At 36.3% G+C, this 23,896-nt stretch overlaps 1 protein-coding gene and 1 long non-coding RNA gene across 8 annotated transcripts in view; both read left to right on the top strand.

The window, feature by feature from the left end:
* The window catches only part of kaznb (kazrin, periplakin interacting protein b), a 195,748-nt gene extending 175,866 nt beyond the window's left edge, over positions 1 to 19,882 (top strand). For 4 of the 7 annotated variants that reach the window (XM_067432273.1, XM_067432272.1, XM_067432274.1 and 1 more), the window contains 13 exons: positions 28 to 219; positions 6,488 to 6,624; positions 7,918 to 8,088; positions 8,738 to 8,918; positions 9,001 to 9,134; positions 10,622 to 10,748; positions 15,447 to 15,646; positions 15,909 to 16,027; positions 16,105 to 16,336; positions 16,441 to 16,542; positions 17,041 to 17,207; positions 18,209 to 18,317; positions 18,426 to 19,882. In XM_067432273.1, the coding sequence (XP_067288374.1) occupies positions 28 to 219; positions 6,488 to 6,624; positions 7,918 to 8,088; positions 8,738 to 8,918; positions 9,001 to 9,134; positions 10,622 to 10,748; positions 15,447 to 15,646; positions 15,909 to 16,027; positions 16,105 to 16,336; positions 16,441 to 16,542; positions 17,041 to 17,207; positions 18,209 to 18,317; positions 18,426 to 18,584 (2,030 nt within the window). In that variant the 3' untranslated portion in view covers positions 18,585 to 19,882. Of the gene's footprint in view, positions 1 to 27; positions 220 to 6,487; positions 6,625 to 7,917; positions 8,089 to 8,737; positions 8,919 to 9,000; positions 9,163 to 10,621; positions 13,213 to 15,446; positions 15,647 to 15,908; positions 16,028 to 16,104; positions 16,337 to 16,440; positions 16,543 to 17,040; positions 17,208 to 18,208; positions 18,318 to 18,425 lie in introns of those variants that run through there. The other 3 variants (XR_010900848.1, XM_067432276.1, XM_067432277.1) reach the window with 3 other exon arrangements.
* A 1,664-nt stretch (positions 19,883 to 21,546) lies between these two features.
* LOC137058434 (uncharacterized) lies at positions 21,547 to 23,525 on the top strand. The gene is made up of 3 exons (XR_010900691.1): positions 21,547 to 21,605; positions 22,966 to 23,014; positions 23,340 to 23,525. It is a non-coding gene; the product is annotated as an uncharacterized lncRNA (long non-coding RNA).
* Positions 23,526 to 23,896: the final 371 nt, after the last annotated feature.

Below are 23,896 nucleotides of genomic sequence, written 5' to 3'. Positions count from 1 at the left end.
AAGTGATCTCTGGTTTTCCTCCTGCAGTGTTGCTGAGGGAGGAGGTGGCTCAGTTGCAGGAGGAGGTGCACCTCCTCAGGCAGATGAAGGACATGTTGAGTAAAGACCTGGAGGACTCGCACGGCGGCTGCTCGGCCGACACGCTCTCTGCCGCCGAGCTCAAGGTGCAGTTGGGGGAGAAGGAGCAGGAGCTGGAACGTGCCAAGGAGGCCTTACAAGGTCTGAACCCCAATCACAAAGCCAATATTGCAGGATTACCAGAGAAATCCCCCCCGTGTGCTGTTTGAACGCTTCACCTTCCCTAGATGCATCAATACTGCCTGATTTTACCCAAAAATCATTGTTTCAGTAATAGAGATGGATCACAGTGGTCGTTCAACTATGTGTGTGTGTGTGTGTGTGTGTGTGTGTGTGGTCCTGGTAAACTATGTTATGGGGACCAAATGTTCCCACAAAGATAATAATGTCAGTAATTTCCGATCTTATCAAGAGTAAAACAGCTTATAAAACATACAGAATTATGTTTTAAAAAATTGTAAAAACGCAGACATTGTCTGTGATGGGTAGGTTTAGAGCAGTGTTTCTCAAACTTTTTCAGCCCAAGGACCACTATATCTTCAAAAAAAAATTCTGAGGACCACCTACAGAATCCCACTCTAACACGCCCCCTAAAACCAACAAAATAGGAAGGATAAGCTAAATTTAAGTTTAATATGCAACTGTTTCAAGTCAAAAACTAATTATTCAAACACAAATGCAATGATATGATCAGAAATTATTATATACATTTTTATTTAATTTGAAAAAGTAAATGTGAAATGTGTTGCAGCTTAATATGAACAAAAAACTGCACATGTGGAAGAAAAAAAACTGCAATTAAACATACTGTAACAGCCTAGGTCCCACTTAATGCCATTCCAAAGAGCCATTAGTTTAAAAGGTGGTCTATGGTTGTAACTATGGTAACAATAAAATGCTGAAAAGAATGTTCCCCTTAAGGCCCTTTCACACTGGACGTGATTTTGACGTGCGAATAATTCACACAATGGTTTTATTTTTTGGTCAGCTGTTTGTGTAATGAGCGCTTCCACACCGAACGCAAATGTGCTGCGGCGAAAAAACGGCATTTATTTTTTTGAAATGTCAAGTTGATGTCATGAACTATTCACTCAACATTAACCATTGCCAGGTATGGGATATCTCATGAGATTACAGCTGTAGGTCTAGTCAAAGCTGTGCATCTGCAGCTGTGTTTACTACTGTGTTTACAGACAGCAATAACCTAAGTTAACCTTTTATATATCAGGGTTTTTTTAACCTTATGTCCGCGATTATGGAAAGTGAATGTGTTGCCATCAGTATGTCTGTGGCACTTAAATGTTTACATTGTGACTGAACTGGAAACAGACCGGATGGATTGGTTCCTGAAGAGCGCGGTTTGTCTCGTCAGATCCGCTGCTGTCTCGGGATGAGATCCTCAAATTGTCCCACAGACTTAAGAAAGTAATAAGTGCAGAACCGGCCATGATAAAGTTTTAGCTCCTGTACATGATTAGCATACTCCCCTTCAGACTCTCTGTCCTTCAAGACTGGGTTGCACCTGAAACCGTCTTTTAAATAAAATGAAAAGCTCATCTTCACTGTCCGTGTTTTCTCAGCTGACGCAGCAAATGTTTTGGAATGTTGGAGCTCTGAAATGTTGCAAATTCGTGTCGCGGCTGATGTGAATGGTTTTGACGCGAAGTATTCGCTTATTTGTTTCGCTTTTTCGTTACGCGTCCGGTGTGAAAGGGCCTTTAATGTCCAATATCACTGAAATGACTGGGATTTTACACATGAAACAAAAACTAGTACTAGGGTTGGGCGATATGGCCTAAAAAAATTATCACGATATAATTTAGCATATCAGTCGATATCGATAAATATCACGATAAATGTAAAATCTTTATTTCTTTAAAGTTTAAAGGCATATTTTTGCTCCTGAGTGAAATATGTAGAAAACAAACAGTTAGCTGTGGTTTTAAAATATCCTTTATTGTCAAAACATGACAAACACTTCCCAAACAAATGAACAATTTATTTAAACTGAGGTAGATTTATTTATTAAAATCTTAACTGTGGCCAGCATTTTTTTACTCAACACTATATATCAATAATATATCATTATACAGGGCTTACAATTAAGCATGTTCATGTGCTTGTCCTTCGAACAAGTACATCGTTCAAGCTTGTCCAAGTAAAAAATTAGCTTGTCTGGAAAAGTGTGTGTGTTTGTGTGTTTTAAATATAATTTATTCTGAAGCAATATTCTCACCAGTGTTCACTCAGCTTTGACATATTTAAATCTGCATCATTTGAAATTTGTGATATTTTCACCTTTTATAAAGGGCATTTTCCCTTAATCTTATTAAATATAGGCTAAGCTTCATGTTTCATTTTATATTTGTAATTTTGATCAATATATTTAATTAAAATAAAACACTATAAGGGCTGTTACCAATCAAATTAAATAATTTACACTGAAAAATTACAACAGCATTAAATAATGTTTTGAGATTTGTAGTTTTGAATAGACAAATAAGACATGTTGGAAAGTATAGATCCAATTAAACCACCAGTAGGTGGCAGCAGGTGGCCGTCTTAATGAGCGAGTCATTGAGTCGTTCATTCAAACGATTCATTCAAACAATGAATCGTTCATTTACCCACGTTGCTGTGAGACGCGTTGCGGTTCTGCTGTGAACGATTTTCGCAGCTTAAATAGAACAAAAACGCTCGATATTGCATCATATATATTTAATTGTGTAAGTAAAACACTAAAAACGCAAACGGTCCAAAAAAAAGCGTTTTAAGAAACATTTTGAGGCCCCTTCTCTTGCCTCACAGTGGATTGGTCCACCGTGCATCTCACCGACACACACACACAAACACACCTCACCGACAGTGGGCTGGTCGGGAGAGAGAAAAGTTCAGTATTTGTGGATCACCAGTAAGGGCTGTCTAGTCTATTTTATTAATTTTAAACACCAGATGACATTATTTCTCTTTTGATAAAGGCGATGCGGAGTCATTAATACATCACCAAAGACAAACAATTATGATAGCAATGTACAAGTCCGATGTTTTGGTGATTATAGTTTGGTAACGTTAGCCTGTTGTAAATAAGTCACCCACTACAGCTAACAAGGTAATAAGCCGGTGTGTGAATGTAGTTAATGTAGATTCACCGCTGTGTTGGGCTGCATGTTATATGGAAGGACTTTGAAGAAACACGATAATTTAATAATTAAATTCCGTGTGTTGAACGTGAACCTATGATAAGCAGTCCACGCACGTCGCTCTGTTTTATGTCGGATGGGATCGCTAAAATATCTCCAAACCACTGAAGTTGAGCGAACTAACTTGTCAACGATGTCTGTGTCCCCCGAGCTGGCCGTGAGCGCTGCATTTTCTTCACTATTGCTCATTTTTATCGCTCCACTTATCTCCGATCCTCCAAGCCTGTCAGCCACAGACTGTAAACATTACCGCGTGCAGCACCCAGAAGCCGGTCTGCAATACGCATGCGCAGCATTACGCATAGCGCGTAACCATTATATCGAGAATTTATCGACCTGTTGTTATCGTTTTATCGAGGAAAATTATATCGTGATAATTATCGTTATCGTTTTATCGCCCAGCCCTAACTAGTACATTACAAAACTAATAGATCTGTGGATTTTAGATCCATTTTTACGTTATTAAAACAGAATGGCAAGAACTGTTTCGCAAGTACGTTAAAAATCTACTAAAATAAGTGACGATTTTATAAACACTTGCCTAGTTTAAGTCATCTTTTCGCGGACCACTAGGGGTCGATGGCGGACCACACTTTAAGAATTACTGGTTTAGAGGTAGGGTTATAGGGGGAAAAAAATAGCAGTTTTTACAGTATAAAAATATGTCTGTGGATCGTCCCCTACAACAAGGAAACTCAGTGTGTGTGCGTGCGTGCGTTTGGGTATGATATGTATTACAGACGAAGGTAACTTATGAGGAAATTTCCCCATTTCCCAAAATGCTTATAAATCATACAGGATGAGTTTTTTTGAGAAAGTCAAAATACAGAATTTTTCGTGTGTGTGTGTGTGTTTGTGTTGCTTACCAGCTATCTGTTTATCTGGGGTGCAATGCTTTTTTAGTGTATTTGAGAGACAGATGATGTAGGGGATGTAACCGCTAGAAAAAAAGGAATTAGTGTTGATACACTATCATTCATTTAAAAGTATCTTGTCAATAAGTTCCTGCAGTGTGAACGGGAGCTGCTTTTAGGAAAAGTGTGAAAAAAGGGTTTTTAAAAATGTGGTTTATAACAGCGGTAAACTCTCACGCTGACATATAGAGGTGTCAAAGCTTTTTTGTTTTACTTGTAAAATGATTCATTTATATGCGTTATAGTTCAATCGTTTGTGGTCTGTATAATATAGAAATAGAATAATTGAAAAATAATAATAGAAATTATTACTTTTATTCCATAAGAATGCATTAAATTGATCAAAAGTGACATTGAAGACACTCAGATTAGAATGATTTCTGAAGGATCATGTGACTGAAGACTGGAGAAATGATGTTGAAACTTTAACTTTGCCAAAACAGGAATAAATTACATATAAAAAACACAAAAATAGAAAACAATTATTGCAATAATTTCACAATATTACTGTTTTTACAGCATTTTTTATCAAATTAATGCAGGCTTGGTGAGAATAAGAAACTTCCGTAAAATAAATCGTATCGCCCCCAAACTTTTAAACAATAATGCATACAGTTTCAGAGGAATTTTGTATTTCTTGAAAGTTGTTCTTTCAAAAAATTATTGTGATTTAATGATGTTCTTAGATGTTTCTTTTAAATTCCTTTGGAGAGATTAAAACAGACGTAAAGTAAATGAGAAATGTTGTTGACAGAGTAAGAATAAACAGCTATAAAAAGAATAGCACAGCACAAATAATTTGCTTATGGAAACTGTAATGATAATATTCATATTAAAATCTCTTGATCTCAGACTTTAGTATCTCAACAATCAATTTTAGACATTTTTGAGATATCATCTGAACCACTTAAGGAAACACATGAGATGACACTCTAGACGGCCTAGTAATCTAGACGTTTTTCGCAAGAGTCTACATTTGCTCTCTTTTTATGAAATGGTTTGCTCGGAAAGTGTTGCGCTGTCTTAAAAACAAGTGGAATTTGGTTTAATATTTTGCTATCTAACAAAATGACATTTACCTTTATTAAGTGTTGCATATGTTTTTAAAACAGATAACTTTAGTCAGTGAAAAATATTATTATTTTGTGTCTTAAGGCTAAAGTTTTGTCATCAGAACAGCAGGTATCGGTATCTACAGCATACCATAACTTCATATTATAGTCTCTACATATCTCAGATATGAAAATGTTTGACTTATAGAAATAACATCAAATGTTATCTAACACTTTTCAAAGAGATCTTTTAAGAGATTGAACACCCTGGACTCAAATTTGTGACACACTTTATACTATGTCAACTGTGTTACTTGGTAACGCAACACTAGCTTGTAATGTAACACCTGTAGTGTCTAAACAGGAACTGGAGCAACCTGCCAGTCCATTAGAAATATTCTGCATGCGACAGGCTGTGTTGAGCAGAGTTTTCAGCAAACAAAACTAGATTTGGGTCTTTTTGGCCCTTTTGCAGAAAAGATGGGGAGAGAGGGAGAGGTGATGGATGGTAGGGTGCATGTGTGCTCATGAATGTCACCGGCTCTCGTATCGTATAGTGGAAAAACAGGTTTGACTTTTGAACGAGGGGCCTCCTTCAGTTTAAGGGGGAAAGAGACAGTTACCTTAAGTAAAATAAATGATTTACTTTTTACAAGCACCAAGACAGCAGACCTAAGAACATTTTAGGTTGTTAATGAAATATTAATAAAAGATATGGAATTGTTATGAGGTGTTACAACACACCTTTCCTCCCAAATTAAACTCTTGAAACTAAACCCATTTGTGTTTGATGTTAATTATTTTATAACATTCCCCTGTGTGGGATGTTTATAGTGGAGCATGGTGCCCCCTGGAGGCTGTTTTGAGAAGCACATAGCACAATTGAACTACAACACCACAGTTCTTTATTTTTGCCGTAAATAATAAAGTAATAAAATAAATCCAGCATCAAAAGATGCCTAACAAGACACTGGATTTCGACTGTTTATTTTGTACACGCACAGGGTAATCCGTCACTTTGTATATCCACAACTCTTATCTGACAGATAGGGGTCAGGGCACAAACCGCAGAGACGTGTCATTCAAGGACACAAAACCTTTTTTGTGTTGCAGACACAGTGCAAAAAATCTAAACAATGAAATATGAATGTTATGATGTAGAGGGCACTCAGTTGTTTATGAAGTGCTAGGAGTGAATTTTATTGCTGCATTTCTGAATATAATTGTGTATGTTTGTGTGTAGCTATGAAGGGTGATCGGAAGCGGTTGAAGGCGGAAAAGGCTGACCTGGTGAACCAGATGCAGCAGCTCTACACCACGCTAGAGAGCCGAGAAGAGCAGCTCAGAGACTTCATCAGAAATTATGACCAGCACAGAAAGGTGTGCATGAATTCTCCACTGACTCTTCAGTTCACTTATAATATGCTGTATGTGTGTGTCATCTGACACAATCTTAAAAGAAGACATCTTCTTTCTCTTTTTGTTTAGGGTTGCACTCGAAAATTGTAGATTTGAAAATATAAATTTACCATTGGCTGACATGAACTTTTGTCAGGAATGTCACTCTTAATTAAAAACAAAAATAAAAGTAAAGACACATTTTATATTTGAGGAAACTTAGGGAACAACTTGTTAAGTATTTGTATCAAATTCTTGTGGTAATTTTATATTGTGGCATAGGCGTAATTTGTGGGTGGGTTGTCCACACCACTCTTTGCCAGGGTAGATATTGTCCCCACTTTTTGAAGCATTTTGCAGCACAATTGAACCTAATAAAAAATAAACATCCTCAGTTTAACATCAAGGTATTCATTGTATTGTTTTTAAATTGTAAAAAAAAATTTTTTTTAAATTATAGTTTTTTTTGTAAATTATAAAATAAAAATGTATTTATTATTTACCTTTTCTCACTGAAAAAAAGGAAAACACACAGTCCAATTTATTAATCATATTATTTATCTACGCAATAGCCCCCCTGAGCACACCACTGTTGTTAGGGAGCCATATTAAAATAATTTTGAGACTACTTAATTGGGTTATTTAAAAATTACTTCATTCCATGATGTTAAAGTTATGTGAACAAATTATGTTTGTTCAACTTAATTGATTCATGTGGAACCGATGTACGTGATTGAATCATGTAAATCCAACACACCTTTTTTTTCTCTTATCTTAGATACTTATGATACGGAGTATGACATATAATAAGTTATTTATTTTGGCAGTTTTTTAACAGGAAAAAAAATATATATGTACATATGTGTGTGTGTGTGTGTGTGTGTGTGTGTGTGTGTGTGTGTGTGTGTGTGTGTGTGTGTGTGTGTTATAAAATGAATATGGATAGCATATAATTCTCTCATGAAAATTCTCAATATTATTTTGAATATTATATATAGTTCTATTCCAGTTAAAAGTTTTTAAATGTTTTATAGCCATTGTGAACATTGCAGTTTGACTTTTTTTTATCTTGCACATTTACCACCATAAACAACTCATAAATTCACCTCAACAGTTAGTTGTATGTGCAAGAAAATGGAGACACGTTTGTGTGGGTAAACAGCATTACAAAATTGATATATTTGACGACATGTAGACAGATCAGACAGTTACTGATCGAGTGTGTGTTTTTACATGTGTGTGACGGACTGACGCTGACTGTGTGCTTTGCTACAGGAGAGCGAGGACGCGGTAAAGACTCTGGCCAAAGAGAAGGACATGCTAGAGAGAGAGAAATGGGACCTACGCCGGCAGACTAAGGAGGCCACAGAACAAGCCAGCGTCCTGCGCTCCCAGATAGACATGAAGGAGAACAGAATCAAAGAACTGGAGGCAGAGCTCACCATGGTGAGAGATAGCATCTCTCTTGATCTCTCTCTCTCTCTCTCTCGCTCTCTCAGACGTACACTTCCACTTCCCACAATGCTATAAACACTTACACCTCTTATCTTGTCTTAACTTATCCTCTTGACGGTTAGCATCTCTTATCGTTAGAGTCTCTCGAATTACATCTCAGAGGCTCTGATTCCAGATAAATCAGCTTCAACATTCATCAGTTAAGATCCACAGATGGAGCATGGAACCCCAACTGATCTGCATTATGCAATTTTACATTTTGCTGGATTGGCATTACAATGTGCAAACATGCGTATGGACACATGCAGTCACACAAAAATCCCCATGAAGAGGCACATGGCTGTCAACAGTGCAGTAATAGCATCATTACTCACTTCATCTGCCTAATCTGTTGTGCCCGTGTGCCTCCAGAATGCAAACACACACTATCTCGAGCTTAAATCTTAAAATCATATTATATATATATATATATATATATATATATATATATATATATATATATATATAAAATATTAAATATGAAAATCAAAGCATTTTAAACTTCTAATTTTAGAAGTTTCTCCTAGTTTCTCCTTTTTTAGACCCAGCTGCATAAAGGTGATTCATTCCTGTGATCACAACTTTTTTTGTTGTACCTCAGGCAAAGCAGTCTCTGGCCACTCTCAATAAAGACGTGCCAAAGCGTCACTCTCTGGCGATGCCATCAGAGCCAGTGGTGAACGGTAGTCAGGAGTGGGTGATGCAAGCAGACCTTCCCCTCACTGCAGCAATCAGACAGAGCCAACAGACCCTGTACCATTCGCACCCCGCCGACAGGCAAGGTACAAGGCCACAAAACAGCATGCACAGATATGCCAAATGTCTTCTTTTAGTCCACTCACACGCCGTCCCCTGCCTCCGCAGCTGCTTTGAGGATCAGCCCCTGTCATTCCCGCCAGCCCTCCATCATCTCCGACGCCTCGGCTGCCGACGGCGACCGCTCATCCACCCCGAGCGACATCAACTCGCCCCGCCACCGGACTCACTCCCTCTGCAATGTAAGAGCTGCCTGGCACCCCCGACCAAGTAATCAGCCTTCCCAATTTGTTTTTATCTCCACCTTCACTCTTCTTAAATATTCAGTCCCTGCACTGCTCATTAGCATGGCTTCAGGGGCACGTTTAGTCTTGATGCTAGTCAATGCAGATAAGTCAAAAGATACCTGTGAGAATTAGCCGTGCTCCACAAAACTGAACTGAATGTTTGTTTTACACATTTGGCTTGTAAAAAACACTATTTTATGATTACTTATGTACAATTATAGTATCTATACATATTTTAGTTAATTCGTTTAATACAATTTTTGTTTAAGTTTTAATAATTTCATCTAAGTTAAATCTTTTGCACTGTGATTTTTAAATATTTCTATTTAGCTTTAATTCAGTTTTATTTAAGTTTTAGCTTTAATAATTTTAGTACTTTAACTTGTTTCAGGTAGTTGACAAGGCAACATTACTCATTTTTGTTGAAAATTATTTTTAATAGTTTAGTTTTAGTTAACAATAACTATGCTGGTAGAATTAAAAATAAACATTTATATATGTTATGCCAAAATAAATAGTTGTGTTAATACTAAATCTAAAATAATAAGGGACAGGGGGCTTTGCTTTATTGTAAATATAGTCATGACTGAAGGGCATTTTTAGCCATGAAAAACATTCTTTACCACCGTCAGGATTTGTAAGTTGTGGTGACCCAGTCATCATCAAGAACCAACCATCCATTTTATTATAAATAATATGGGATCTCCATATGTGTTAGAATATTTTTGTCATTTTATACATTTTAATGTGGCTCTGTAAAAAAAAATTAACCAGTCTATGGTGGTTTGCTGGTCTTTCAGCCTGGTCATGCAGGTCTGTTTGAGTGGTTTTAGAGTGGTTTTGGGTACAGACCAGCTTAAACCAGAAGAGACCAGAAAACTAGACTGGTTTCAGCATGGACTGGAGAGTTCACCTGGTGGCATATTGTTAATTCACCTGGGCAGCTATAGAAAGACTTAAGTCAAAAACAAAATCTGACTATGGTGGAATCATACATTTTGTATTTTTGGATCAAATTTCTCTAAACAAAATTTTCAATCAGAATTGCAATTGGCTCCTTTTAACTAAACCAGAGACTTTCGTTCCAACAGTCATAATATTGAACACTACTATTTCTACCACTCTATTTCTGGGTAGTTCGTTTCATGTCTTTTAATACTTTTTTTAAAATACTTTAAGTTTCTACAATTTTATTGCAGCAACAACAGCAGTATTTGGTAAATGTGTATAATCTTACAATCCAAGTTGAGAGAATACAAATAAACCCAATTGAGCGTGTTTGGACCCCTGAAGCAATGCTGATGAGAGGGCAGATTTTCCTGAGATTCCTGATGAAACCACATGACTGACCTGCCTCCATATGTCCACCATTACTTTTCTATTCTCTCTTCTCCTTCCTCTCTCGCTGTCTCTGTTTCTGCCCTTTCTTGTTCTTGCTTCAGTCCATGGAGGACCTCGAGGACCAGAAGCGTAAGAAGAAGAAGGAGAAGATGAGTCTCGGCTCACTTTCTCGAGTGTTTGCCCGGGGAAAATCTCAACGCAAGTCCTTGGATCCAGGCCTGTTTGATGGTACTTCCACCCCTGATTACTATATAGAGGAGGATGCTGACTGGTGATAGTGCTATTGCGTGTGCATTTAGGAGTGTGTGGACGTACGCCTGGACATGTATGAGTTAATGTGTGTGTGCGAGCGTGCATAAGCGTTTGTGTGTGCCTTCAAATGTATTCCCCGTGAAAATACAGGAAAGAGGAAGAACTGCTGCCTCCTTGAAATGTACATAACACTTAAAAACATCTATGTAAATGAAATATATATTTATATATGTATGCATATGTACATATGTTTACATTCATATAAATATATACATGGGATCATTTGCGTGTGTATATGTTTATGCTGTTATTATGCTTTATTTGTGGTAATATATGTCTCTTTTTTTATAAACTGGAAACTTGAATTACTGCTGAGCATTTTGTAAATAGGAACTCTTGTGCACCTTGTGTTTGCTGATGTCTTCATGTGGAATGCTTCTTTTTCATGACTGCTTTTACCATGAACCCAGAGCTCCGGGATGTCTTCACACACCATAGCGTGAGCTCCATCTGAAAGATTTAAAGGTGCACTCTGTCATTTTTCCCATCGTTAAATTTTTTTAAATTTAACATGGCATGATCACATGAGATGTGAGGCAATTAAATCAGTTTTATTTTAGAGGCTCACTGCATGAGGCGGCCATGTTGAGATCACATGACCAGCTTATATTGATTCTTCATGCTCTTGGCTGACTGAAAATAGGACATTTCTACATGGTATTTACATGGTAACTTTTTGTCTATGCCACTAGGCGTCAGTATAAAGGCCCATTCACATCATAGTTTTAAAAATCATTCTAGATATAAAAGAAAAGTCCACACCAACTATAACGATGACAACACAGAGAAACAATATCATTGAAATCACTTTCAAAAAACATTTTTTCTTCTGATGAATGATTAAAAACATTGACAGCCAATCAAAAAAAACATCCTTATTTAATGAGCACGAGCATTTAAAGCAGCAGACTACAGAACTGCAGCGCATGTAACATTATAAAAAGACAGAACGATAGCGTCCTTTGGTGTGGACGCTAATATAGTTATCGTTAATAAATTAGTTTTTTATAGTAGTCAATGTGAAAAGGCCTCAAGTCCAAGATGGCAGTCAGCGCAACATTAACGAAAAATTACTGAGTGCACTTTTAATGTTAGGATCTACTCAGTTATCCAGATACTCAGTTTTCTAAATGTTTGCCTTTGCTGTACACCTTAGTAATCTAGTCGCTAAGGAACATCTGCGTAAAGCTGCGGTCATATTAGCAAAATCTCTGAAAATCTGTGGGCAAAAAGCATTCGCATGCCCAACTTGAACTCTAGCGAAATCTGCGGGTTTTCAGCCCTCACATGAAATGAGTAGATTTTTGCCCGAAAATTTGTGCAGAGCTACGGTAAATTTGACCGCACATCAATAGGTGAAATTTGTGTGTTTACCTCAGAGTTACACTCAGACAGCTGCCAAACCGAGATGATGATCATTTGAAAGCTAATATTTTATTATGCATTATGTCCTCTTAATGGGTGTACCAATGATATTTTTTAATCTTGTCAAATGTGAAATGAAACCTCCCAAAATCTATACTTTATTGTCTGGGAAAAGACCGTTTAGTTCCATTATGATGATAAATTGCAAAAGTATTGAGTAATTCAGTCATAATTGGACTGAAGTTACATCAGACTGGCCTTGTCGAGCCATTTTTGCGTGGTCGGATGCTTCTCAGATCACCTGCCCCTTTTATGCTAAAAGACATGTAGCATTATTTATTAGACTGTTTCCATATAAGATATCTCACATTTTATAACCTATGAGGAATTATGTTTGATTTTGAAGTGATATCGGGAAAGTTTGTTTCCACTATTTACACACAAATCTGGATATATTTAAACCAGGTGCTGACCTTACATCAATAAAGTGCCAAAGGTTATAGTGCAGCTTGCTGAACACGAGGAAAATACATAGGAATATTTTCTCTGCTCTATCAAATGTTCAAATAGAACGTCTGTAAGAACTCATAACACACCCTGCTTCCATAACATTCTTTTCCATTAATGTTGAACCCAATGATGTCATGACTCTTGTCTTGCTGACATATCACATATTTCTTTCCGTTTCAAGCTTTCCTTTGCATCTTGGTGGCACTGATTTATTTTTTATTTTTTCCTTTTTTGTTTGCCTCTTTTAAATTAAACTGAGCTTCATTCCTCATGTCACTCTAATGATTTTCTGTTGTAAGGTTTGTAAAGTAGATTATGTCAGATATAAGATTAAATCTATTAAAGAATTTATTTAAAGATTAGGAAAGAGGTCATTTCAATGAAACCAGACTATCTTTGAATTTACAGACAGACTGATGAGAAGGTTTTAACATTCTGGAGATTTAAAAAGAAAAAAGAAACAATTAAAATAAAACTTATTTTAAAATAAAAACACATAACCCAACATCCATGTGCCTTTCTTCTTGACCCTGTGTGTGTGTTTGTGTGCAAGTTGTCATAATGGTTTCCTCTTAACCCTCTTGTTCTGGGGTTGCCATGGTTTGGGGCGACCCGTTCTGCTCTTCATTTGTAATTACCCACCATCTGTGTTAACACGTGTCCTAACATTGTCTTACCTCAGTGGATGAGAATGCCCCAAACTCACTACATTCATAACTCATACGAATATGTCAACTGGAACAAGTCTATCATACACCCTTATTCAAAACATGAGCACGGTCATGTGTACCTCTACCCAAAACATCATCTCATGACTACCAACTGATTTTTATTTCATTTAGTTTAAGGCTTTATTTAAAAATACTACACATTTATTAGGGATTATATATTTAGATATCATAAAAGTACATGACATAGGCCTACTTGAGTTTTCTATTCACAGCCTCATGAAGGATGATGGAGAGCATGCTACAGTAAATTCAGAGCAATTGGGTTTTCCCTTCTCATTACTTGAAATGGAAACAGATTGCGATCTCCATTAAAATCCATTTTTCCATAAGCCAGCGGATGCTCTCAGATGTCTCGAACAAGGTCAAGGTTCTGTCTTTGCTTAGACGATTGCCTATTTCCTCTAACGGTTCAAAATAGGTGTCCTCTGCCCCAATGCCCATCAGATAATGAGTTTTATAGAGGTAATTTTTTCAGCTAATTAAAATCTGATGAAGCCTTAAGAGAAGGATGATTCGGTCTGAACCCTCGGGGTGATTTCAATCCTGTTTTACCTGACAGCGTTAGAAGGGCTTTATTAGAAACCAAATAATGCATATTTAGTCACATACATAATTAGTTAGATATACATATCCATTAATTAGATATAGCTAATACATAATTAGCTATATCTAATTAATTCAGCTGAAAGTCAAGCTCTTTAAGATGACGTCACTGCAGCAGTATGAGCTGTTAGAGTTTAAATGGCGCTATCTGCTGGTATAAACAAGAAACTACATGTGTGACTTTTTTGGTGGTTACCTTCCATAAGAAATCAGCACGAGTTTAATCAAGTATGATAATTTTAATCAGTATGATTACTCAAACAGTCTACACTGAAAAAAGGATTTACTTTGAAAGATTTCGCTCTCAAAGAAATTGGTAGTATATTTCATGGTCCCACTTTATAGCAAGCGTTTTTAACTACTATATACTGTCATTTAAATGAATCAATTGATACAATACACTTACAGTGTGAATACATGTTTTATCATACATTTTTAAAATACCAGTAACACTTTATTTTACATTGTCCTTGTTACATATGTTACATGTATTTACTGCAGTAATAACAGTAAATTATGCATAATTACATGCAACTGACCCTCAATCAAACCCTAATCCTACCCTACCCTAAGTACATGTAGCTACTAAATATTACTCAGTACTTAAAAATATAATTACACTTTAACAATGACACCTTAAAATAAAGTGTAACCAAAATACCTGCATGTAAATATTTTCTGTAAATACACTGTTGACCCTTCCCTTACACTGTGACCATACCACAAAACCTGTGTCTAACCTTACCCATATCCCACATCAATAGCAGAAGTCTTTTATAATTCAACACAAACACAAGTATTTTACCTAACCATTTTTAATGTAAGTACATAGTAGCTAAAGCACCTAATATAAAACCTTAAATAAAGTGTGACCAATTTCAGAAGAAATTACAAGATAAAGCATGAATTACGTGAAACAATCACGTATTTAAATTATGGTCAATGCACTATAAAACAAAAAGGCTTGTGAAAGTAATGTACTAATATTCATGTTACATTTGGCGTTACATTTTCTCGTCAGTTGATTAGCATATAAAAAACAGTAAATTCAATCATTCATAGAGGAAGGGGAAGGAAGTTAAGTGGTTTTGTAGTGAAAGTCTGGGTTGGTTTTGTTTCAGAGGGTGTGTGGGTTATATGAAGATAGACAAGGTCTGTCGTTGCTAACCGCAGGCCTAATCGTGGCTGTCGGTTCTTGCTAGAAAGCAATAAGTAATTTAAGAAGCTTCTTAAGAGCAGAAAATACTGAAATTAAACAGGAGGATAAGGAGGTGGGTGCTTTTCCTGACAGCAATAAAAAGGCTTTTATGTGCAAAATGGATAAGGCATTTTTGTTTTGCTCTCAACCCCTCTGAACCCCTTAAATTTACCCCCCTCCTATTCCTGCCCCTCCTGACCAATCCAGACTCAGACAGCCTCTCCAGCCAGACCCATCCCAGCCTATCAGATGGCGAGGAGCAGCTGGAGCGGCTGCAGCAGGCGGAGCTTACACGCAGCAAGCCCATGTCTCTGTGGAAGGCGGTCACTGTGCAGGCCTGGCTGGAGGTTGTCATGGCAATGCCCATGTACATGCGCGCCTGCTCTGAGAATGTTAAGAGTGGGAAGGTAAATGCTGTCCTATTCTTAGCATGTGCATTTTAGCCCTCTTTATAAGCAAAAATGCAAATAAATACAACTCAAGCTATTTATAATCCTCTCCTTAATTAAGTGATACCATTTTCATCTCTGTGGCTGCTGATTAGTACTTTAATCCAACCGTCCAACAGATATTTACTTCCCTGACGTGCTCCAACATTAATCTAGTCAATGATTACTCCAGTGACACCAGTGGAGTGATGATGTCACGGTAAGCTGCTTCCTGTTGCAGGTGTTGCTGGGGTTGACCGATGAGGATCTGGAGCTGGGGTTGGGAATCAACAGCCCCATGCACCGCAGGAAGCTGCGTCTAGCTATTGAGGACTACCGAGAAGCAGAGAACGGACGAGGGTGAGCGACCAACACTTGCTTAGAGTACACACAGATGCGTGCATTGGCATTGGTTTTGTTTCATTTTTGTCACTCAGACTTTCCAAAGCTGCTGATATGGACCATCACTGGGTGTCTAAGACCTGGCTGGGTGATGTCGGGCTCCCCCAATACTCGCAGGTCTTCCACAACCAGTTAGTGGATGGCAGAGTACTGAACTCTATCTCACGAAGAGACCTGGAGACCGTCTTCAACATCACCAACAAGTTTCATGTCACCAGCATCCTATCAGCCATTCAGCTTCTGCAAATGCTCAATTTCGACAAAGAGGCAAGAATTTTTGTGTGCTTGCATTCACTCTGAAAATATGAAAGTATTGTTGGTGATACCGAAAAACACACTGATCAGTTTGTGGTGTCATAACATCTCTGCAGACTATACAGGCACGTCGTGCTCAGTGTGAGAATCGAGATTTGGATCCGGTGGTCTGGACCAGCCACCGTGTCATTAAATGGATCAGAGACATTGATCTTAAGGTGGGTAAGACTGCTTTTTTTTTTTTAAGTTGAAGGATGGTAATATAATTTTTTTCCATGTTTCTTATGCTCATCAAAGCTGCATAGCCTATATTTGATTAAACAATAATATTGATTCATATAATTACAATTTAAAAATATATATATATTTCAATAATGTTTTAAAATGTATTCCTGTGATGGCAAAGCTTAATGTTCAACAGACATTACAACAACAATTGTGTGCTGCATAATATTTTGTGGAAACCATAATGTTTTTTGTTGTTGTTGTTGTTTTTCAGGGTTTTTTGATAAATGGGAAGGTTTAGATTTTTTTTTTTTTTTTTTTTTTTTTTGATGTATTGTAATCAATGTAATATTACTTAGATACTTAAGCCATAATGTATAAATGCCATGATTTCAAAAATGGCTCACACATCTGAGAAAATAGTATAATTTCATTGATGACATAGGCTACTCAAAAAATGTCCAACCTGTTAAATTTTGTCTGTTATGCAGGAGTATGCCGACGGCCTTCAGAACAGTGGCATCCATGGAGCCGTGATGGTTCTAGATCCGACCTTCAGTGCGGACAGCATGGCCAAGGCTCTTGACATCCCTAACAATAAACACATGATCCATCGTCATCTTTACGAGGAAATGAAAGTGCTTCTCAACCCCGCAAGGTTTGTGCTTCATTTCAGTAAAGTAATTGTATAGTAGGCCTAGCATATAAAACGCTGTTGCAGTTGATAGCCTAGTTACTAGAGAACTTGTCGTCAACCTTCAAACTAGCTTTAAAAATAATTGGTATTCACCTTATTTTTCAAATTGCAGAAGGAAGCTGTTTTCTGTTAATGTGCAAGAATTCAATTGAAGCGCCACAAAATATCAGTAGAAAAATGCAGTAACGGTAAAACAAGTTGCGCTACAAACCAGCATGTTTATAATTACGATAATAGACTACATTAAAATAATAGTTAGAAATGCCATTTTACAGTAACAAGCGCCCAACGAGCTGTTTTATATCCTACCTTTAAAAATAACTGGAAACAGTCTTTGTTTCGATCGCGCGGCCCGCGCCATCCAACGATCGACGTCGTCCAGGCATGTCACTTTGTATCAGTCCGCTCATCCGAAAAAGACCGGCGCTACTTTCAATTTTTTTCATGTTTTACCTATATGGTTTTTACCTTAATAGTCTCTAGTCTAGACTTACAAAATAGCCTATAATGAATCTCAGGAACATCGTTTCTACAGTTGTAATATTTTAAGCGCCTTTATGACTGAATGAGTGGTTGGTTTCAATGAGTGTCATACTTGTTTTGAATATCATGCGTTTATGCTGAACAAAGAGGTTGAATTTTTTTTGTGTGCAAAAATTGGTAAAGTTTTGGTAAAGTTGCTCCCAGTTTTGTAGCACTTAAATTATTATTATTATTTTTATTTATTTTTTGCTGAAACAAATAAATACACAAATGTCTAACTTGTTTTTATTTTTTTTGTTTGTTTTATTTTTACAATTACTTGCAGCTATGTAGGACCTATATATTAACCCCCAATAAATTCGATGTAATTTTTATTTTATACTTTTATTTAAAATTCATTTTTACATATTATTTCAACTCAAATCAGTAACTGTACTGATTTTAAGAATGATTTTAAGAGTAGTATTTCTGTCTTACAGAACTAACCAGGCTCAGGACTACAGGAAAGATGGGACTCCTACGCATTCGCCTGCATCAAACTGCCGCAAAGCTGAAGAAGGATTTTCTCCAAGGCAAAAAGTTGGCAAGGTAGGGGCTGTCCTGTTATTGACAGAGCAGTTTGTCTAAATTAAGACGATTGGACTTTCCGTAAAAAGGATCTGTAAAAGGATAAATAACCTTTCTGTCATTCCTCAGAGCCCTTTGAGATTCAATCCACTGGTCGCCGTTGGGAGGGACTTGACTTTTCAAGGCGGCTGTGGATCACCACCCAGAGAAGATCGCATCAAGATCCTGCAAAGGACCAAGGGCAGTCCCCTGCACGGTTACTCGAGCATAGAGATCACTAATGTCTGAGGCCAACGCTCTTTGTTTACCTTGGATGAACTAGGAACTTTCCCTAACCTCTATGGACCAAATGAGCTCAATTGTTTGTAAAAGAGATTTGAAAATTGACCATTTGCACTTTAGAGAATTTTGTATTGGCAACAAATCACAACTAAGCACTTAATTAAACATTTTATAAAAAGGCTGCATTAAAAAAAACGAAATATTTTGTTACTAACATAATACTTAGATGAACTTGATTCCTGTAAATTCCAGACAGAACTGTAGGTATGCAGCTGAAATCAATACCACATGTTCAGATGTCCATTCCTTCCATCAAGGTCATCACAACACTGTGCTTGTTTAACGTTACGGGAAACGTGAGGAATAAGGAATAGCGCTGTGAATACATTATCAAAACCCCTTGAATGCCTCAGCAATATTTTTTCTTTCTTTTAGGACATCTCGTTGACATCTGCTAAGATTTTTGTGTTTTCAGTCTCATTTGCATACAAAATTAAAAAGCAAGAGCCACTTTAGTAGCAATGTTGTGTGGGTAATAGATTAGTCTCATAAGGTTCACTCCAGTTTAATAGAAATAAGGGGAACAACAATTCCCTGTTGTGATTTTCAGTGTCTCTGTCTCACCATGCATGCAATTCAGTTTGTTCAATGGAATATATATATATATATATAAATGCATTGTATAGTGACTAACATGCACAATAAGGAAATGCAGGAGATATCTGATTTGAACGCCTTTAATCATCTCTTTAAGGGAGTGAGAAAATCATTCTTTGTCAGATGAATGTATGGAAAGGTAAAATGCAGTATACAATCTGCAAGCCAATGCTGCACATGCACTGCGCATTCTACAGCTGTGTTTTCCCAAGTTTTCCACACAGAGCCGGGGCACAAAGAGCAACACCAGCTTTTTTGCAGCTCAGCATGCAAGAGCATTGGGCTTTGAAGCAAACAGCCTCTGTCATGTGGGTCGACAGAGGTTAGATAACATTTCTAATGAGTGCATTTCACAAATTCAACCAATTATTATTTGCAGATATTGTATGAATAAGTTAGAAATGCCAATTATGAATCACAGATTTTCTGCTTGGTTTGATTCAAGATCATATCAGCAGATGCACATCTCAAAAATATAGCAGTTGCGGGTGTATTTTTAAGGTGGGTTTTGCAATCACAACTCATTTTGATATCACTGTATCTTGTGGCATTAGTGAAAATGTACTTTTAAGAAACATTTGTTTATCAATATATAGACACAATATGTATAGAGAAATAAAAACTCTACATAAATATAATTGAATGTTGTTGTGTGTCTGTTTTTCAGGCTGGTTTTACTGTTCAAAAGTTTTTTTAAAGAAATTAATAGGTTTATTCTTTACCTAGAAAGTTGTGAGCCAGACAGACAGACAGACAGATAGATAGACAGACAGACAGACAGATAGATAGATAGATAGATAGATAGATAGATAGATAGATAGATAGATAGATAGATAGATAGATAGATAGATAGATAGATAGATAGATAGATAGATAGATAGACAGATAGATCGATAGATAGATCGATAGATAGATAGGACTGAGTTTTACCTGTTCGACGTGATGATGTTTAATGACCTCAATAGCCTCCCATTTACTTCTTAAGCTGATGATACAGAGGGAAACTTTTTGAGCAATTTTGCCGGGCAATGTTGCTAAAAGATATTGCTGTGGGCTTTTTCCCCATTGGGATGCAACAAATTTCTCTTTGGATATTGTCTGGCAACATTGCTCAAAAAGTTGCATTATCAGCTTTAGCAAGTGCCTTTTTAAAATTACGAGTGGGATAATACTGACGTATTTTATGTTGTAGAATAAAACGTGAAAGTGTCTTGAGTTTTTGCTCACCACAGACCTTATTTCAGTCATTTAACCAAATTTCCATTTAAAATCTCTTGACTTCTGGACAAAGGAAACCGAAAGTGCTTGTTTCCATGTTTTGGTCTACAAAGATGTCATACCTGCACCACTAGCTTTGTCATCATCGATACAATTTTAAAATATTGTTATGTTAAACTAAACATTTATAAAATCTTTTTCTGGGTTAAAAATAACACAAAGTTTAAAATGACTGTGCATTTTAGATTTTAGTTTTGTTTTTTTTTACAAACAACCCTTAATTCACTGATGAGTAAAAAAAAAAAAACCTAATTGTAAAAACTTTTAGGTAATTCCCAAGGAATTCCCATGGTTCATATTAATCATTTTCTGGGTTGAAGGACTAAAACTGAACAGCTATAGCCTATAGACCTTTTGTCCGGTTTTCTCATATATATACACTGTAAATGATTTCTGTTGTTTTCACAGTATTATACTGTTTTCTCAACAGTGTCTTGCTGTATAACACATTTACATTATGTTACTGTAGATTTTGTTGCTTTCACAGTATTATTTTGTATTTTCAACAGTTATATACTGTGTACACAGTTCACAGTATTTTACTGTAGATTTCCAGTGCATTCTGGGAAATTATCAGCTACTGTAAATCTAAATACAGCAGTGCAAATTGACCGCGAAAAATACCACACACAATTCTGCAGGTAAAATCGCCTACAAATAAAACATTTTCAGGACTGGATGACTATTAACAGTCTTCATTTATGTCAGTGGGGGGTGCTGGTGCACAAGAGGCCATTTGAACGTTTTTCTGTCGTGACAGTGCATCATCAGTCTTTTCTGTCGACCTGGAACTTCGTCTGGTAAGTAACATTACATATTTGTATGCATATTGATTCTAATAATTTAAAATGATTTAGAATAGCTGACCACGATTTAGATATTGAATTTATTTCTCAACATTTTACTACGTTGTGTACAATGTAGTTCGGGACATGATACTGTTAATTTAAATACAGTAGTACGAAATGACCGCGAAAAATAACATCAAGCTGCCATTTTATGAAGAACTCTCTTCAGTTCCCTGTGCACTTTTGAGCGCAGGCCGCATCGGGTTGTTGTCTCTGTCAGCAAAGTGTTCGCCATAAATATCTGGTTAGTGATGAATCTTTATATATTTTTTAATGCAAACAAATGATCAGTAACAGGTTACCGTTAGTTTAAATAAGAACTGCCCGCGGCATGTTGTATATTAACGTATGTAAGGCAAGAGCGGATTTCCTTCATGTTGAAAGCTTATAGCCTAACGTTACATGATTAGTAAGGTTAAATGTGATTTATTGCATACTCTTATAAGGTCAGAATAATTTAACATGAATCATTTTGCCATTTACCAGTGCCTGCGCGGTCATTAGGGTTTGGAATTGAAACGATCAATCCTGAAATCTGATACCACAGGTTTGGACTCGGATTATTGTTATAAAAATAAAATTTCGATTGCTCTTATCGATTTATTCGCGCTTATTAGCGTGTAAATCACAACTTTATTCTGTACGTCTTTGATGACCTGAACTGGCGATCTGCCAGGACCTTGTGCAGTTGCGCGCTCATTTAACGTTAAGGTTACCTCGTCTATCTGGACTGTCTATCTGCCAGGACCTTGTGCAGTTGCGCGCTCATTTAACGTTAAGGTTACCTCAGTCTATCTGGACTGTCTATCTGCCAGGACCTTGTGCAGTTGCGCGCTCATTTAACGTTAAGGTTACCTCAGTCTATCTGGACTGTCTATCTGCCAGGACCTTGTGCAGTTGCGCGCTCATTTAACGTTAAGGTTACCTCAGTCTATCTCGGTCTATCTGGACTGAAGGAAGCGTTCAAAAGTGTACTTTTTTTGTCTAAAGACAAAGCTAGGTGTGACATTTACATTATTGTCTGCTATAATATCGTAATTGTTGTTCTGACTTGGTTACTCATGTGGGTGGGGTGGGGGACGCATTGAAAGCTCAAATTGCGTGATATCACAAAAGCGAGAGAGACGTTTTCCCCAATAATGTGATGATAAATTAATTGATTTTAAACAACAGTCCAAAAAAAAATATTAATAAATTACATAAAATGATAAATTACACTTTAGACATGATTGTGTATGTTTTTGCTCTTTTTCTACAAAAAGTTTTAACAAAGCAGGAGAAGAAATTATTAAAGCAACACTGCAGTGTTTTGTTCCTGAATAAATCTGTTTTTGAACGAATCATTTGAGTGAACGATTTAATAATTTATTATTAAAACCGCCACTTGCTTTGTTTCTAAGAGAATCAGCAGTTTTGAACTTGAATGAATGAGTTAATAAATCACCCAACAAGACATATTTGATGCTAACTGCAGTTTTAGTGTGATATTTACACATTTACCTTTTATTTGGAGCTTAGAGTTAGAATTTGGATTTTTTTTTTTTGTTAGAAGGCTGTGTTTTTGACTGTATTTTAACCATCTTGTCTCTTCTCTTTGTCCACAGTGAGCTGTTTAAGAAGACTATCCATCTTGACGATTGATGCAAAATTAATGTAAATATAATCTATTTATCTAACTACTTACCTTGGTCCAATACTGGTGCACATTTTAAACTGATTATTTTCCTTTTTATTATTTTTATTTTTAAATTATTTGCTACATTCTAGTGTTTACAATTATGACAAATTCAATACATCAAAATAATAGGCTAAGAATGACACCAGAAGCCAGGCACATTTAATTTACAAATGGGAGTGCACACTCTTCTGAGAAAAATAAGTTGGATACCATTGGAAAAACTATTTCCCCTAAAAAGGTTTTTTGATTATTAGTTGTATGTCTTGCCACTGATTGATTTGTGCTTTTCTTTTGTTGCAGGATTATCAGAAGTGCTGTTGCTCCCACTTTTTCCCTCACCTGGCCTTCATCTTAACCTGTCTTTTTCTCTTTTTTTACCTGTTGAGGATCATTTTTACTTGATGAAATGTAACCAATTGTTCACTGGTTAAATTATACATTTTTCATAAATATTGTTTTTAATTGTTGTATTACATTACATCATTATTACTAATGTATTAAAAGTATGTTTAAAATACACAATAAACCTTGTGCAGTTAAAGCTTCAATTGTTATTTTTCTATTTGCCTTTAAAAGTTAAAATAATTTTCTACGGATTTTCTACATATTCTACCGGTTACAAAGCAGCACTATAAAATAAAAAAATAACATTTCATAACTGTATACTACTATACAGTATTAATAAAAATCAACGGTGTAATACTGTACTTCAACATGGTAAAAATACAGTAAAATAATGTTTTTAATTTTACGGTATGCTTAATACTACTGTAGTTAGTATTACAGTAATTTTACTGTTGAATAAAATACAGCAACTACTGGATAATTGTTGCCAGTAAGTTACTGTTAATTTGACA

Source organism: Pseudorasbora parva, chromosome 22 (assembly GCF_024679245.1).
Source record: "Pseudorasbora parva isolate DD20220531a chromosome 22, ASM2467924v1, whole genome shotgun sequence".
In the NCBI taxonomy this organism is placed as follows: Eukaryota; Metazoa; Chordata; class Actinopteri; order Cypriniformes; family Gobionidae; genus Pseudorasbora; species Pseudorasbora parva.
Note: the sequence above shows the minus strand (reverse complement) of the source record. Positions and strands in the feature narration are given on the sequence as shown.